General features: G+C 33.5%; 2 protein-coding genes across 10 annotated transcripts in view; one reads left to right on the forward strand and one right to left on the reverse strand.

Annotated features, from left to right (window-relative positions):
• The window catches only part of LOC123317890 (vasoactive intestinal polypeptide receptor 1-like), a 170,088-nt gene extending 161,743 nt beyond the window's left edge, over window positions 1–8,345 (forward strand). For all 3 annotated transcript variants that reach the window (XM_044904509.1, XM_044904516.1, XM_044904504.1), the window contains exons 10-13: window positions 930–1,072; window positions 1,142–1,224; window positions 7,641–7,786; window positions 8,078–8,345. In XM_044904509.1, coding sequence (XP_044760444.1) covers window positions 930–1,072; window positions 1,142–1,224; window positions 7,641–7,786; window positions 8,078–8,134 — 429 coding nt within the window. In that variant the 3' untranslated portion in view covers window positions 8,135–8,345. The remainder of the gene's footprint in view (window positions 1–929; window positions 1,073–1,141; window positions 1,225–7,640; window positions 7,787–8,077) is intronic.
• A 519-nt stretch (window positions 8,346–8,864) lies between these two features.
• Window positions 8,865–17,741, reverse strand: part of LOC123322683 (ankyrin-3-like) — a 116,244-nt gene continuing 107,367 nt past the window's right edge. For 2 of the 7 annotated variants that reach the window (XM_044910665.1, XM_044910663.1), the window contains 6 exons: window positions 17,414–17,594; window positions 16,845–17,306; window positions 14,929–15,168; window positions 13,341–14,543; window positions 9,766–9,841; window positions 8,865–9,539 (listed from right to left, as the gene is read on the reverse strand). In XM_044910665.1, coding sequence (XP_044766600.1) covers window positions 9,479–9,539; window positions 9,766–9,841; window positions 13,341–14,543; window positions 14,929–15,168; window positions 16,845–17,306; window positions 17,414–17,594 — 2,223 coding nt within the window. In that variant the 3' untranslated portion in view covers window positions 8,865–9,478. Of the gene's footprint in view, window positions 9,540–9,765; window positions 9,842–12,822; window positions 12,937–13,340; window positions 14,544–14,928; window positions 15,169–16,844; window positions 17,307–17,413; window positions 17,595–17,741 lie in introns of all 7 variants that reach the window. The other 5 variants (XR_006539198.1, XM_044910664.1, XM_044910668.1 and 2 more) reach the window with 5 other exon arrangements.

A 17,741-nucleotide genomic window follows, 5' to 3' on the forward strand; every position in this document is an offset into this window, starting at 1 on the left:
TTTAACAAGTAAAAAAGTAAACAGCATAAATACAATGAATATAAAAATAAAGCCAAGTATAAGTCAGGTTTTTTTTTACCATCCAACCATTTTATTCGCCTTTTTGTTAAGTAATTGTGAAGTAAGTAAGTTATGCATAACTTCAACATATAATCAACATTGTATTTGTTTCCTGGGCCTCCACATCCAACAACACAAGAGGATGGCATAAATATTTATTTCGTGCATAAATTCTGCGTGACTTGCCCAAGTTATTGAATACTTTCATTGCCTTTACTCACGTAAATTTAACATTGTCAGTGGAAGAACCACTGAAATTAACACCACCAACAAAGTTAAAACAAAATTTATGATATTCAATATACGTATATCAACTGGTAACATTTCAAATTTTATTTTATATGTAAAAATGACATTTGTTAACGAAATATGTCAATTTTCACAACCTTATATCAACATGAATTTCAACCAATCAGCAAAATCGATTGCATGAAAATCATTTTTTTTTCTTCAATAGTAAACTCCTAGAAAACTCGTTAGAATTTGATGAATATATTAAGTCATTCCGGAAAAAATGAAGTAGGTTTAAACTTCGCCAGAAAGCAATCATTTTCCATTGGTAGACCTTTTTCTAGGTTGACCAACATGATGTAGGGAACTCCTCCGGCCGTTAAGCCTTGTTCAGACTAGGACAGTAGTTTAGTCTAGTAGCGAGTAATTCATTCTGTGTTCTAGCACAGCCTTCTAAAGGCGGCTGTGGTTCTAGCGACTAAACCACTGGTCTAGTCTGAACAAGGCTTGAGTAGGGGAAAAATAAATTCTGCGCAGATTTATCTGATATTTTCAAATATCTTTCAAATGTTATCAGTGCATCAAAGACATATAAAACAATAAATTATAGCAGAAATATACGTTGATATGATTTTCAGGGTTTTTTCGTTGCTGTGCTCTACTGTTTCATGAATGGTGAGGTGAAGGCTGAAGTGAAACCTATTCTTCGTGAAATCCTTCCTTTTTTAGCGACACATAAAATTTTCAAATTATGCTTCCCATGCAGAGAAAAATTTTTGGGGTAATTTCCTTATCAATCTTTGTGTAAAATATTTCACACCCATGATTTTTTCCTTTATCTTGTTTTCAGGTCTACCCGTGGCAAAATATCTGTGTGCACGACATTATCCTGTAGTTCAATGTATGCCAATGGTCTAATTAATAGCAGAGGAAGTAAGTAATAATTCAACGAATACCATTAGGTACCATACATTTCTCCTCGTACATCGGTAACTGTCAACTTGTCAGTCCTTATTTCTGATAACCACCTGAAATGCCGAAATGTCACTATAGGTATATTCAATTACCAACAGTAACCAACGTAACACACAAAATTCATATCTTCGGTATCTGCCATTTGAAGGGTACAGGGAAAAAACCGGCCAAGTCACATTTTGTTTAATTCGAGATATGGGCTTTTTCAATGTGCAACTTATTTTTGTGGAGAACTAGGCTTCTTTGCTCAACTATTCATCTTTCTAAACTTGTCACAATGTTGTAAGTGTGTATGCTCAAGCACAGTGGAAAAAAGATTCCTAAGCTTCTGATTTTTCGAAATTGACCTTGACCTAGCCTCTTTTCCTCCTTTTTGACTCTTAGATCTGAACAAAATTCACTACTACTATCATTACCTTGTTCCATTCTTGTATAAATTCAAGACGTTTAACTCTAAACTAAGTAAATTGGAATTGCGATTGATATTCAACCAATATAGGTGATATTAACTACTACAAGTCTGACTTGCACAGGGCATCCCAAATTGCTTGATTTTGGCTGTTTCTAGTACTTCTAGACTAGATAGGCAAAAACGTTGAAAGGAGTCCTGGGCTCGATTTTCGAGAAAAGTCCATTAGTGAAAACCGTTTCACGATATCTCCATTTGTTTTGAAGATATAACCAAATTTTGATATTTCATCGATTTCGAAATTGTGCCATAACTTTTTCATTTTCGAAAATATCTGAAAACGAATTAAACTTTCTACAGGCACTTTTTCACAAGGAATCAGACACTGTATTCAATTTTTTTTATCTTTTATACTAAGGATGAAAAAAAAACAACTTCGTTATTTCAAATACGAATGCATTCTTTTTTTGATTTTATAGTATTCGAAAAAAATTTGCTTTTCAAAAATATATATATATGACGATATTTCACTTACATCTTCTAGGAAAAATCAGCATAAAAGTGAAATAATCACTAACTGTTGAATATCTCATACATTACTCTATGTTTTTGCTCTAGATTATTTACGAAAAGAGGCGTTGCCATAGATATAGTCAATCTTTCATAGCAAAACGATCTAAAGTCACAAAATAAATCATTTATCAATATTTTGATGTTTGCTGACTACGTGGAAATAATTAAATTGATTTTCAAGAATGTATGAATATTTTGAAAAATATGATATGTTAGTTTGCTTCATCAAGTGTGGCCAAAAAGCAGATTCTGCATTAGAACTCTATTTCAATCGTTACCCTGAAAGAAGACAACCGAATCCGCAGATTTTCCGACGAATAATAGAAAACTTAAAAAACTATGGATCCTTTGAAGAACCTCGACCTAAGAAATATTTCAAAGAGAATCGAGAAGTATCAGAGGTGAACGTGTTAGGGGAGGTTGTGCAAAATCATTCCGTATCCATAAACCAAATTTCAGAAAACACTAACATATCCCGAAGTAGAATCCAAAGAATTTTAAAAAACAATAAATTCAGGCCCTACAAAATACGGATGGTACGATGGTACATCGCTTATATCATGGTGATTCACAGCGGGGATGTGGTTTTGCGAATGTTTTTCTGAAAAATGTGATCAGGATAATGCGTTTCCTCGAAAATTTATTTGGACAGACGAAGTGAGGATTAATAGTGATGATATATTCAATAGATATAATGAACACTATTGGTCAGACCAAAATGAAAATATTTCTAGACAAATAAACAGGCAAGGACGATTTGGGTTCAATGTTTGGCTTGCAATTGTGGACGGAAGATTTCTGGGACCAAAAATATATGAAGAAAATTTGGATACGCATTACGCAGGCTTATTTGAATATCATGGAGAATTCTGTTGAGGAGTATATTGACAATATTCCTCTAAGTGAATCGAGGTTGCTTTTTTATCAGCAGGATGGCGCACCTGCCCATAATTCGCAACGAAGTAAAATAAAATTGAATACTTTATTCGGGAATCAGTGGATGGGAACGCATGGTCCCATATCCTGGCCGGCAAGATCACCAGATCTCAATCCTTTGAATTTTTTTGTATGGGGATATATTCAGAATAAAATTTTCAAGGCTCCAGTCGTAAATAGGACAGATTTAGAGCAGAGAGTCATGCAGGAACTCCCATTGGAGACATATCCCGCGTTGTTCTGTTCAATACGGTGAATTCTGTTAGAAAAAGATGTCGAATTTGTTTAGAGAAAAATGGTGCTCAATTCGAGAACTTTTAATGAGTTATATTATTAAAATCAATCATAAAAATTTTGATCGTTCTTTTATCTTTCATCAATTACCAACATACAACTGAGCACAGAGCTGTGCCAAAGCGTTGTGCTCAGTGCTGATGAGAGAACTTGAGGTATTTTTGTGCTGCCGACCTTTTTACTCTCGATCACTTTTTAAACCAGTGTCTAGTGCTTAGCAATTCGAGCACTTCGGAAACTCAGTGCATTAGTAATCACTAAAGTGCTCACGAGTACTTGTAGGGATTACTAAGCACTAAACACTTATAGAAACCAGGGGCGGATGGGACCACCGGGAAACCGGGAAAATTCCCGGTGGGCCGGTCGATTGTTGGGCCAGAGGGCTGGTCAGTTCGTACCATTTTTTTGTCTTCGGCGGAACATATATTACGTCGATATTTTTATTTTTTACAAATATTGAAAAACAATTCAAAATGAATGTTGGGAAAACTACCAATAAATATATGTTTCAATAAGTTTTGGAAATAATATTGATAAAATTAAATTTTTCCTGAACAACTGTCATAAACAGGGTGGCTTGAAACCTAATGAAATACAGAAGTTGCAAAAAACTCTACAAGTGATTGTTTGATTATTATGCTGAACTTGCCTTATACGAATGTTTTAAGTTGCCAGTCCATGGGACACGGGGTGTGAAAGTAAAGTTTAGTTATGTGATATTAAACCTCTGTTTTTAATATCACACTACCAAACTTTACTTTATTACTTTATTTAATATTATTTGACAGAAGCTTGCTTGCTATAGGAAAAACAAAATCTATGTCGGCCAACTCAATTCAATTATGTAAAACAAAAATCTCCTAAAAAGGTTGAGGTTATTGAGAAAATATATATTTTCTGACAGGAAAGGTCTCTTCTTTGAGATCTATAGAGTTATATAAGTATTCTTATTTCTCAACAAAAAACTCCTACAAATCAATTTTCTTGTTTCTACAGTCAAAATTATCATTATTATAATTTTTTGTGTTTTCCACATCACGAAACTAGCAACATAAGGCGTGTTTAGCTTAATCGCCCTTTAATTAGTTGCAGTATCAATAGTTTATAGATTTTATTCAAGTTTTGAATAATATGTATGGGTGTTTCTTCAAAATTTATGTAGGTACAGTGGGTGTCTTACGTAAATGGGTCACTGGATTGCTCCTTATTCGTTTAGCAAAATCTTGAAGTGAATAATTAATATGATGATATTTCAAGGTATATAAAAATATGATATCGAAAAAACTATCTAACATAATCATGGAATGGTATTATGGTAAAAAACTAAAAAACCATTTCTCAAATTAGTAAAAATTCTTCAGTATCGACTGGCTTAGAAATTAATGGTACAGGGATACTATTTCTAACCTTTTTTTTTCATTTAAGATTCCACCAATTTCATTCAAAATTACCCTGAGGAAATTTGAAATCGAAATTCGGAAACTATGCATCCATGTTGTGTATGGTTCAAAAAATACTTGATGTCAAATGTGAGAAAATTTGAAAATTTTCATTTTTTCAACCATACCTATAGACAACATGGATAGATTTTCCGTTGATTCTATTTACTCAGAGTTGTTTTGAAGAAAATGGATTGAAATAAATATAAAACTAACATAATGCAGATTGTAAAGGAGTTGTTAATTTAAGGGTCGATTTATAGTTGAAAAACAGTGGGTCTTTCATATAATTTTTTTTTTTTTTTGAGCAGCCCATGTTTATATACAGCTTCCTGAAGAAAGCATATGAAAAAAATGTTTGATTTTTTTCTTAGAAACTGGAAGACGGACAAAAATCAAATTGAGTAGTTGTTCTATATAGACAATAAAATTTTTTTGGTGTTTCCTTATAATGCCTGCATGCTATCCGCCAACTAGGTGAGAACTTTCACTTAAAGCAGGAAATCAAAGATTAATTTCTTGAAAGAATTATATGAATAAGGAAAAAAAATTCTCGCGAAACGATTTTGGAGGTGTTTTTTAATATCCCTTGCAATTATATGGGAATAATTTTTTCATCGCCTTTTCGTTCCCACAAAATGTCTGCTCAATTTTTTGACAGTTTTCTGAATTGCAAAAAAAAATTGAAAATTGCTTTTAAGGTTCCATTTTTAGGGGCTGCTCATCAAAATGTCTTTTTCATGGCAACTCATGCTAGCTACTCCCCTGAACCCCCACCTTAAAAGTACCTTTTTCGTTCTTGAAGGGGGCCGGTCTGAAAGAAAATTCCCGGGCCGGTTCGAGGTAGCCCATCCGCCCCTGATAGAAACACGTTGTCACCCTACGAGCATGTATGAATATCATATTGGTTCATCAAATATATTCATGAGGAATTAGTGTTCAATCAATTGTGCTCGTTAAAACGTCTGAAAGGATAAGAGATAGTGTACACGTAGGTTGAGGGTTCAAATGTGTCTATTCAGATCGTGAATCCGCTCCTGCACAAGTGTACTATTGTGTTTCAATTAATTTGGATTGGCATTTTCAAAGTATCGAATAAATTCAGATTCCATCGATCCCAAAATCATAAATATGAGCATAACTTTATGCTCAAGTGTTGGAGGAATATGGAGTTACAAATCGAGCTTTGGACTGGTTTCAGAGTTATTTATCGAATAGAAGTCACCGTGTTGAAATTCTGGATCATTTTTAGCAACTAGGCTCCAGTTCTTTGTGGTGGTGTATCCTAGGGAACGATCTCAGGTCCACTATTGCTTATAGTTTATTTGAATTCCATCTTTTCCACTGATAATAAGGATGAATTGACTGCCTTTGCTGATAATAGGGCCTTTTTTTGTCAAGCTGATTCCTGGGAGGTGCTCAGAGAGCAAGTAGAGGAAGATTTAACAAAAGAATTTGATTTTTTTGATTTTAGGCTGCTGACCATCAATTATGGTAAAACATGTTTTATGCCTTTCCCTACTACATCTGTGAGAGCGCTCTAGCTCTCTCCGGTCATTAACCTTCTCAAAGGGTGGGCATATACATATGTGAAATGAGGGTTGTACTTCGGAATATACCTGGACAGGCATCTGAGATAGAACATTCACCTTGAATATTTGACTAAGAAATTACGCATATTGATACCACGATTTAGAATTTTGAAGAAAGATATTTGCGAATTAGGTCTTCTGAGGAGGCTTTATAAAGTCTCCTCAGAATTAATAATTCAAGGGAATCTCTGCCAGAGCAAAATATATTTTCCTCGTTATTTTCAGTATTCCATTGTTCTTTGCTCCTTGTTATCTCTTACTAACTTGTTAATTTAATAATTTTTCTTATACCTATATAAAAGGTGTATTTAAAAGTGAGGCTTTTTTTGAAGAGGGTAGAACTGGTCAAAATAAAGCGTTTCACCAAAATTCATCTACACAAAACTTTCAAAATGACAAAGTTGAAAAAAAATTACTGAAACCACCCTAGATCATTTGTTATCTGAATAATCGCAAAGCGATGGAAAAAACTTATCTCGTGATGACTCAACCACATTGTCCCATTTAGGACATTTTCAATTTTTACGTGGGAATGGAAATGGAAACTAAGTATTGCAGAACTGATAGAAAAATACTTAGGACAAAGTGTAAAAAATAGAATATTTAGTTCGAAATATCACCAATAAAATTCGTCTGAATTATCCACAAATTTTTTCACGATAGTCATCAAAATCTTCTTCTTGTTCGAACCCTCCAACAATCGACGTAAAAATGGGATGAAATAGGGAAACAATAATAACAGCACTTTATCAACACAACATCTCAATTTTCTACACTTTTTTTTACCCTAAATTGCACGATACAACAATTTTTCCAAGGGACCCTGATGAAACTGATCAGATAGTCTCGCATGTACTGAACCATTCATTGTCCGTATTTTTTGTCTTGTTTCGGTTTTCCGATGCCGGAGTCACCTTCCACTGTCATTTAATAAAATTTTGAAATTGAAATTGAATATTTCATATAGATAATTCATGGTGGAATGACTTATTTTGATGACTTCTACCTTCTGTCAAAAAAAGCCTCACCTTTGAAAAAACCCTGTACGCAATCGAGCACTCAATTAATTTTCAAAACTCATACTCGTTAGTGAGTAATGCCTGAAAAATAACTATTATATTTCTTTTGCAGATATTGCGAGGAATAGAGATCATTACTGTCAACACATGAGAAGAATGTCGCATGATATAGGTACATGTGAGTCAACACGGACTAGCATCAATTTTTCGAATAGCAGAAAGCAAAGTCTTCTTTACCGATCTGGGAATAATGACGAAGTGGGTAACTTTTTTCGTATTTCATAGTTCATATTTCCCATAAATAAAACTCACTTTCTTTTTAGACCGGAAACTATGTTTAGTTGACTCATTATCTACTATTTTGTTATTTTTTGTAATCACCCTGGAATGTATTTGATTCTTTCTCAGTTTTAATTCTTTTGTATCCTTCCTTGATCTTGATAATTCATTCTCAATAAATTAAACTGGAAAACCAACATAATAATAATCATAACTTAACACGAAACGGCTTTCAGATGTTGCGTTTGAACTCAATAGTCAATATTTCAGGCAATGGAAATGTCGAATTTATTCCAACCAGAAATGAAAAGGGTCCAAGAAGATTAATGAGAAAGATGGAGTGTACTATTTGTAATGTATCCACATCCTGAGACTATCATATCAGTCCATCGAAAAAAGTCCATTATTGAGCAGAAAAAAAGAAGGCACTTCAGACAGAACAGAAGGAAGAAGATATGAAGAATTTGTATAAATTGAATTTACGACATTTTTGAATGTTAGACGATGTTAGATGTTTTATTTTTATAAATGAAAATAATCTTGGGTTTTTTCTTCATCCTCTTACACCTAGTGAATCTTTGAAAAAGAGCCATATGAATACTTAATAGGTTTAAAAATTATGTTTAAATATCCTTGAATTCCCTCAATCCTTCCTGAAGTGCCAATGATGATTTTTTTTAATTGTTCCGACACGATGCAGTTCACAATTTTGCATTATCTAATCGATAGATAGATAGTTTTGGACTTTTCGAACGAATTTCATTTCAGATTATAAAAAAGAAAATATAGAAGCGGTAATTTGGCGGTTTATGCTTCTGGAAAAACGACATTATTCCAGTAAATTTCAGATGAAACATCTGAAAGGTAGATTTTTCTTATTAAGATTAGTGCGCCATCTGCGGTATCAATTTTTGTTGGTATGTATTTGGAAACTGAAAAAACAGTTTCAACATTCAAAAAAGGTTTATGCTGTTCATTGGAGTGAATTGTAATCAAGAAGTACCTACACATACAGCACATCTCTACCGAAAAAACATAAATAAAAAAAAACTTCTCATTAATGACTTGATGTTGTGTTTATTTCAAAAAAGAGAAAAATTCAACCTTTCTACATCTTTCTTCATTACATAATCATTTGAAATAGCGTAAACATATACCAATATATCAAATCTACAATAGAATATTCCAATTTCAACAAATATGGAAATCTTAGTACCTCTGAAAAAGGGTTCATAACAATAAATCTTTATTACTCCTAATATATTAATCGGATTAATAATCTCTCAAAAAGTCATGTTATACTAGGCACTAGTTATGCAAAATTATTTCTTTAGTCAACAAAACATAACTTTTGAATACTTACGCAAATGACTCATTATTGAATTCATGTCCTACTAGAGTAGTCATCTTTCAGAAATAACTTAGTTTTATGCAATATATTATATAAATATTTAAGTAGTTACATAATTTACAAATTTCATTTTGATTCATTCAAATAAAAACATATAAAATTGCAAAAATAAAATTTTGAACAAACTATATCCACATCAGAATATCGTTGGCGTTCGAAAGTTCAAATTGTTACTGAATACAATTTGGATATTTATCATTCAAAAATTTATATCTCCTTCGATATCCTCCAAGGTTAATTGATAGCAGGGGTACATCACATCACTGTCCTTCTTTACCATATGTAAATGTTTGGCTGTATGTTTTTATTGTCCGCGTAATACTGCAAAGAGAGAAACATTTGTATAATTTTTGAACATTTGCATTGAATACTTATTATTGAAAATTTAATACTCAATGACATTTGTTATACTTTAAATTTTTTTCACATTAATGGAGGATCTCTGAAGTGCGCCACAAAACACATTGATAAATATTGAAATAATCCAACAAATATATTTTCAAGTTTTCAATTTAAAATGTATGAGTAAAAATCAATAACCACATACTTAGCCCCAGTTATTGGATCCACTTCTTCTATAGTTGTTTCAGAAAAATTCGGTTGATCTTGTTGATAAAAATCTTCTAAAAAGATATTATAGGAGTTAAGGAATTGAGATCAACAAATGAACGTCTGCTAGGGTTCAGTGAAAATAAAAGTTTAATTGCTGATGAAATCATCATTACGTCAAAATTTTAACGTTACAGTTTAAGATCGAACCAGAAATTTCAAATCACTGAGGCAATGAAAATAATGTGATACTATATTCAAACTTTTCTCAAGTTTTGTATTCATTTGTAGGCAAGCTGAAACAATCCCTCAGGAAAATAGCAAAGAATAATGATCTTGAAAAAGAAACTGGAATAACTATAAATGACTGCGGTATAAAGCTAATTTCTATTGAATAAAAGTAGGAAAAAATGTATTTCTTGGCGAACTGCTAATAGAACCACTACGAACGTATTCAAATAATTTTCCTTCATCTTGTTGATATTATTCGTAAGTATTGATAGCTGATTATTAATGCTATATGTTAATGAAGAGAACTCCGGGAAAACTATGAACTAGGTATTCACTACTGATTGTTAGAAACTAATATATTCACAAGAACCTCTAACAGTAGGGTAAAATTCAAACGAAAAATTAATAATAAACGAAAAATGAACATGCTTTCAACTTCTGTATGTAAAACAGTTTCTTTCTAACTCAGCAAGCGGTCAAGCACAAAAGCTCTAAGAATAGCAAATGTAGCTTGCAAGGCATTTGTTATACCATTTTTTGCATACAGAAATTTTAATGTTAGGATTAAGCTCAAACTTCAAAATGTTAAATTATCATGCCTCATTTTAAAATTTTATGCCAAGAAAGCTAAGCTCAAATGCTAAGATCATGCTGATTTGATCATGAATAAAATTTAGGACTCTTTCATGCTGTTACATGATAATTCAAAAGAGTAGGTAGTAAAAAAAAAGAGTTCCAACCTGATGACTCTAGGAATTTACAGGAAGATTTTTCTTATCCAGTTACTTATACATGAGCCATTTAGGATAATTCAATAATTTGATATACGTAATATATTTCCTTTTCTGGTCATGTGAAGCGAATGAAAGGATATATATATTATGATGTATGAAAATTATATGGGATTGAATTTAATTTCCACAATATGGTCGGAAGTTTTAGTGGCGATAAAATGGAGGTCTATCTTACTTGTGGTCAGTGTGGCAAAATATTTTTAACCTTTACGCATACTCCCCTTTGAAGCACTAAAAAATTAAAGTGATTTCTTAAAAAGAAACTACATTTGAATTAAGTCCAAAATTGGAGCCTCTCTCCTCTTCCTCAAATGTCTTCCGGTACTCTCAAAAAAGTTGGTAATCATTCCAAAATTGGTACTTCAAGCTTCCCACTGAGGCTACCGAACGATTCAGATTGATGAAAAATATGGTCATGATATTTTATTACTTATCATCATGGGCACCTAATGATATTTAAAATTTCTGTCAGTCTAAACCGAATCGTTGTGGACCAAGAGTTTCTTTCGTGAAAATTGAGGATGTTAGCACCTGTATTTCAAAAGAAAAAGCAAATTCGTTGTTCTAACAACAAATGGAATATAAATTCACCATCGTGATGTGATTATCTCAATTCATGGGTGGTCCTACGGGGGGAAAGGGTAAAGGGGATAATAGCCCCTCAAACAGAGCACCTGTCATATGTAAATTTTTTTATTTTATTTTTGCCATAATATCAAAAAAAAAAAATATATAAAAATAATAATGAAATTATTGGAAAGACAATCATGATATTCGTTCAATTATTAAGCCCCCCACCCAGAAATTTGAGATTTATCATACCTCCCACTCCCCAGAAACTCGGGTTTCATTACACCCCTCTACCCCCCCAGAAATTCAGTTTAGGACCACCCTTGTCTAATCAATTCGCGGACCGAAGTGCACTACGGCTCGAAAGTTGGCACGAAATTTACCATTCGCAATGAACTTCGTACAAAATAATAAAATGAATTAAAATGTAACTGATCAAAACACAAGCAAGATCCATAGCCAGCATGAAATTCCTTGCCGATAATTTGCAGCTTGCAAGAAATTTTGCCGACTTCGAATTCCGTGCTAGACTCGAATGGTAACAGATAACGCCATCTAGTTAGCTTCCGTGCCGAAGAGCATTTGGTCCTCGAATTGACTACAATTGTTGTCAATGGAATATCCTGGATTAGTTGGAAAAATATATCGATAGAAGAGGGGAGAAAAAAATTTCATTCTTCAATAATCAAAATGTTGCTAAGAGTTAGTTCATTTTTGTTCCCATCAATAATAATTTTGTTAACATTCTCAGTGGAATAATGCAAGTCTAAGAATATCTCCTGAACCATTTCATTATCTAAAATAGACACACGTCCTTTCATTATGACAAGAATCAAAGATATTACATTGTATATATAGAGGTTTTTTATGATATACAATACGCCCAGTTGTAGGGAAGTCCGTTTAAATTTAATGCTCTATTGAACTTCGAATCATCCATTACATATTTCCTTCAAAAATGTTAGTTTCGAATTTTAATGGGGCATTAAATCTTCTCTTACTGCACCTGGGTCTTAGTATAGTATCCCCTATCAAAGTATTCCTAATCTAATCCAGGTCAGCCTGTACAGTGACATAGATAATCGCACCCATCATATTCTCATTAAACTAGAAACTCAATTACATAATTTTCTCTGAGATCAGTTATTTAACCACTTAAACACTTACGAGTTTATCTATGACAAAAGCATTTCATGCGGGCGAAGGTATACTGGAAGTATACCTTCACCTGCACCTACAACACATGTAGAAGTCAAAGGTTTCATATTAGTGAAAATCATGTTTCTAGTTCAACTATGGATTTTCATCAAGGACCAGCCACAACAGTTCAATATTTTGATTGATTTCAATGTTAAATGAAAATGCCAGTGTGGATAAGTGTCAACCAATTGGGATTGTCTATTTTACTCAACATCGGTATAAATGAATATGGGAAATTAAAAAAATCAAATATTGCATACCATATAGTCAAGATTGTGCAAGTAGTGCCAACACGATCATGCTGGTTGCCAATGCAACAAGTGACCATACTAGAGGGGTAAGTACATGCCATGTCTTTAGGGTCTTTTGTGATGCTAGGCAAAACATTAGGTTAAACGAAAAACATTACAATTCAAACACAATCAACAATCAAATTACGTAAATATCGATTTTCTTCAAATGATAAAGAAACATGAAATATTAAACTGAAGTTAGTGAGGAGATTCAAGATAATATTAGCTAAGATTAAAATGGAGAAAAAAGAAATCTAGAGCATGCAATTATTTCTATCTACATTCATAAAATTTAAAAAAGAGACTCTAATTTCGAATCTTCAACTGAAATATTTTTTTTAGTGAATATTGAAAATTTTGCGGAAAAACTGATAACAGTTTTCCTATTTATGCTTTTATCAAAATTGAAAGTCAACATTACAACAAAACGTTTTGTTAAAAAGCTCAAGTAAAAAAGCTGAAATATGGTATAATTTATTGCATACCTGATTCATCCTCACTCAATTCGGCTCCCTCTTCATGGAGTGCCACATCTGATCCGCTAGAACTTCCCACCGCTCTCCTCATCACCCCCTTCAACGGTGGACTCCGATGGCTGTCTTCTTCAGAATCGGAATCTAGTGTACTACTCTTGGTAGAAACCACAGAAATTGGTGAAGTTATTGTTTCTGTGACTCTGGTTTCTTGAAATTCGATAGGTGCAACAACCGTAGTTTCGGTTTTCAGTACTGGAATTTTACTCTTGAGAATTTGGTCTGTTATTTGAGGTGGTAGGGTTTCGTCATGTAACACAGGAATGTCATCATCCTTAGTTGTGATTCTTGTCACGGTTGTTTTAACTATTGGATCTGTAACTGTGGTCGTTTGAACAATTCGATGTTTACCTTCCTCGTCCCAGTTGAAATCTTGCGATAACTTTACGAATTCTTTCAACGGATCCTTTGAATGTTTTTTTATGGTTTTCACTTTGCCATCTTTCGTGCTGATTGGTATGCGACTCAATAAGTCATTTTCAGGGGATGAACATTCGTGATTTCGTTCAATCAGATTCGATTCTGAAGAGTGGTCGACAATTGGTGTCGTCATAGAATCCTTCGAAGTCAATGTTGATGGAATAGACCTAAGAGGATCTTCCTCACTCTTAATTGAATCAATTTCTTTCTGAATGAAGGTGAGATCTTCAGGTAGTCTCTTATTCAAAGGTAAAGGACTAGATGCTTCATTTTCTAAAAATTTGAAGGCTTCTTCGCTTTTTTCTTGAGCATTCGAGATAGAATCGTCTTTCAAGCTTTCTAAGTTGTCTAATGTATCTTCTGTTGTATTTTTGTTATCGTCAAGTAGGCTGTCAGATTTGTCGTCAACATTTGCTTTCAGTTCATTCACAGTATCCTCTGCCTGCTTTATCACTTCAGATAATTGATATTCAACTTCATTCCTCATATTCGTGAGATTGTAATTTTCATTTTTCTTCGGAGATTTAGCACTGATGCAGTTCAAGTCAATTTCCTTGGAGACGTGATCGTCTTTTCGACTGGGTATAATAATGTCATCTTCGGGTAAAAAATCGTTTCGTTCTTGATGCAGGAAAGTTAACGTATCTCCTACATTTTTTTTAAGAATCTCGATTGAATCCATGATTATCGACTTCTTAGGTGTTGAGCAAAATACCGGTTCTTCTTGGTTTATTCCTTGAGAAAAATCAAATACTACTAAATTGCTTCAAAAGCCATCGCTTAAAACATGTGCAATATCCAAAAGGAAAACCTATCTAAGCTAAACCAAAAACCAGCTAAATCCTTCACCTCAACTACGTCTACAGGAAATGAGCATAAAATCCAAGCAAAATTATTAAAATGGGCATGAAGTTATCGAATAATCGCGAAATATTTGAGCAAATGTTAATCGGAATTTTTGTTCAATTTCGATAATGGAAACAATTTCTTGCAGATGCGTCACCAGTCTGAATTTTCTCTGTTGAATGTCATATATTAGAAAATAAATCAGAACGGGTACTCAAGATTAGTGGGACATCCTTGTTAAAATATATTTAATATACATCGATTTTCAACTCACTTCTATCTTCATGTACTTCCTGTGTGTGCTGATTGAATTCTGCTGGACTAGGAGGTGGAGTGTTGGCATTATGGTCTTCATTTTTCATTTTCATTGTAGGTGTAGATGTAAGCTGATCCGTAATGATTTTGAAAACTTTTTGATTCGCATTGGGAGAACTGTTTCCGTTGGCCAAAATTTCATTATCTACATAACCATTTCTTTCACTAATGATTATTTGTTTTTCAAAGCTCCCAACATCTGGAACAACGAAGAGAGATTAACACAGGGAGTAACTATACAAATTCTGTATAAGGATGAAAGGCCTTAAAGCAATCTCTCCGCAAAATAAGGCGCTGAGAAGGGCATGGGGTACTCGTTATACAGTATAACGTGGTGAGGTACATCAAAATGAAAAATGATTATTAATATACATATACAGTTTTCGTGCAAACTGAACTCTCTACTTCGTCAGATTTATAATAATCTTCATTAATAAGTTCTCATCAATGATTGAAAATATTTTTCGAAAAACGAAATATAATCAATGCCTACATTATAAAACAAATATTTGAGGGGCGAATATTTCCCCCTCCGATTTGATTTTTCGACTACACTGATAGTCACAAGATATTTACTCTGAAACACTTCAATCCACTAATTCTTTATACTATTCATACTCAAAGAAAATACTCGAAAATGGTGATTTTTTGAATGCTTATATTTAGAGTACTTGTGATCCTTAATACATGCTTAATACATTTCCGGTAGTAATCCAACTGAGTAAGAAATGAGAAAATGTCCTCTTTTCAAAAGAAATTACGGAAATTTCATTAACAGATAAAACGAAACGAAACAATCTGAAGACTCTGAAATGCTGAAAAGTGTAAATGAAGAGCATCACACCCTTCGCGAGACAATGATTTTTCGATAGGTTCTACATAACGATGACGCCAAATTTTAACATAATCAATTTGACCGCTGCTAGTATCAACCATAGGCGGCATTTTTTTTACCGTACAGGATGATCCCAATAGGGAATACTCCTTCTGACGAAAATGATGTATTTTTTATGAAATATCTTTGAAACGTCACATTTTGAAATAACAATTTCAACCGTTTCCAAAAAAAAATTATTCTAAGCACTTAAAAATGAAAAATAAAAATGGGTATCTAAAATTTAAAGCGTTCCTTGTCGATTGCACAAGTTGGCAACATCGACTGAAATATGCCTTGATAATAAAGGACAACAAATAAATTATCTTGATGAGATAGACAAAGATGGCTGTCTATGAAGTCTGCGACGAACGAGGAAGGTCGTAAAATTTTATGGGATTTTTATGGCCGGTCCTAGTTGAAGCTCGCCAGTAAATAGGCAACTGTAAATCAACAGCTGTTATTTTACAAACAAGCTGAGTGGACATTGTTCTTTTCATTGTCTGGTAGGCGCTGTTGCCGAATCGTAAACTCGGAACCAAGCGATTTAAATTTTAAAATCCCATGTTTGAAGAATGATTTTGAATAGTTTCGCGATGCATTTGAAAAAATCATGAATGAAACTCATAATTATTCAGTTTAAACTTGCATATGCAGTGATAACCCAAATTGAGGAGAATTCTCCATTCCCGTAAATGAAATAGACGAGGAGAGCGGAGGCAGGCCTCTAAGCGTATAATTCTTAAGGTGGAAATTCACAGAGGACTTTCAGATGTGAGATATGAAAAACGGCGAGACTTCGAAGTCCTATTGATTGTGCGTTTCATAGCCTCTCGGCGTTAAACCTTCTTCATATGAATTTCTATTCTTTATAAAGATCTCTGAAGTTTGAAAAAGAATATAAGGTTTTGAAGAAGCGTACATATGGGAAGAAATCTTTCAAGGATGAACGTCTGATGCTGAACACCATAGTCCTCAGATGACAGTAATTAAAAACTCACCTGATTTTTCACTCCTATCTAAATCATCCTGGAAAATAACCCCGTCTCTTTTCATTGATCCCAAAGTACCGTCCCTTCTCAACGAAGAGTCCCTCGAACCAATTTCTTCACGAAGAGTGTCGAAACCGGATTGGTCTAATCGGACTTTCGCCAAAGCTCTTTCCATATCATCCGTTACTAACTCTACGTTGCAAATGCATTTGTCTATCACATCTTGTCTGCCTATCTTCCTCAATGCCAGTTCCAGTTGGTTTCCAGTAGCATTGTTAGCTTTCTGTCTCAGCCACAGTCTGAACATTATCATAGCTTGCTGTGGTTTGTTTTCTTGATATTCTTGCTTGATTATTTCGATGTCGGATGGTGGTATATCCAGTTCTGGTGCTAATTTTTCCCAGTCTTCATCCAAAAGATTGCAAATATCAGAGAGTTTGAAATCCGCTCTGTGGATAGTGTCAGGTTTACCTAGAAAATATTTCACATCCAGATAGAAAACATTATTTAACATTAATCTGAATATGTTAGATTGATCTTTAGGTTGACAAATTAGCATTTCAATTCGTGATACTCACTGATACCACCATGATGAAGGTAGCTATGGTCCTTGTCTAATGCTAAAAGATCTGAGTGCGAATCAGAAAGAACTTCTTTTGGTAATATGAAGTTCAGAGTACAAAGTGGTGTTTGATTGGGCTCTCCCCTGGCCACTCTGGCATCATTCATGAAAATCAATCTTCCAGCAGCATTTTCATCCTTAAATGAAGTCATTATGTTTCAGTTAAAGGAAATACGAAATCAAAGAAATCATACACAAAGTGACATAAAAAGTAAAACACTCAAGTCAATGAATATAACAACTATGTTTTGTACACATGTGTCTCAAAGTTAAGTAAGTTATGG

The sequence above is a fragment of the Coccinella septempunctata genome, chromosome 1, assembly GCF_907165205.1.
Source record: "Coccinella septempunctata chromosome 1, icCocSept1.1, whole genome shotgun sequence".
Lineage (NCBI taxonomy): Eukaryota > Metazoa > Arthropoda > Insecta > Coleoptera > Coccinellidae > Coccinella > Coccinella septempunctata.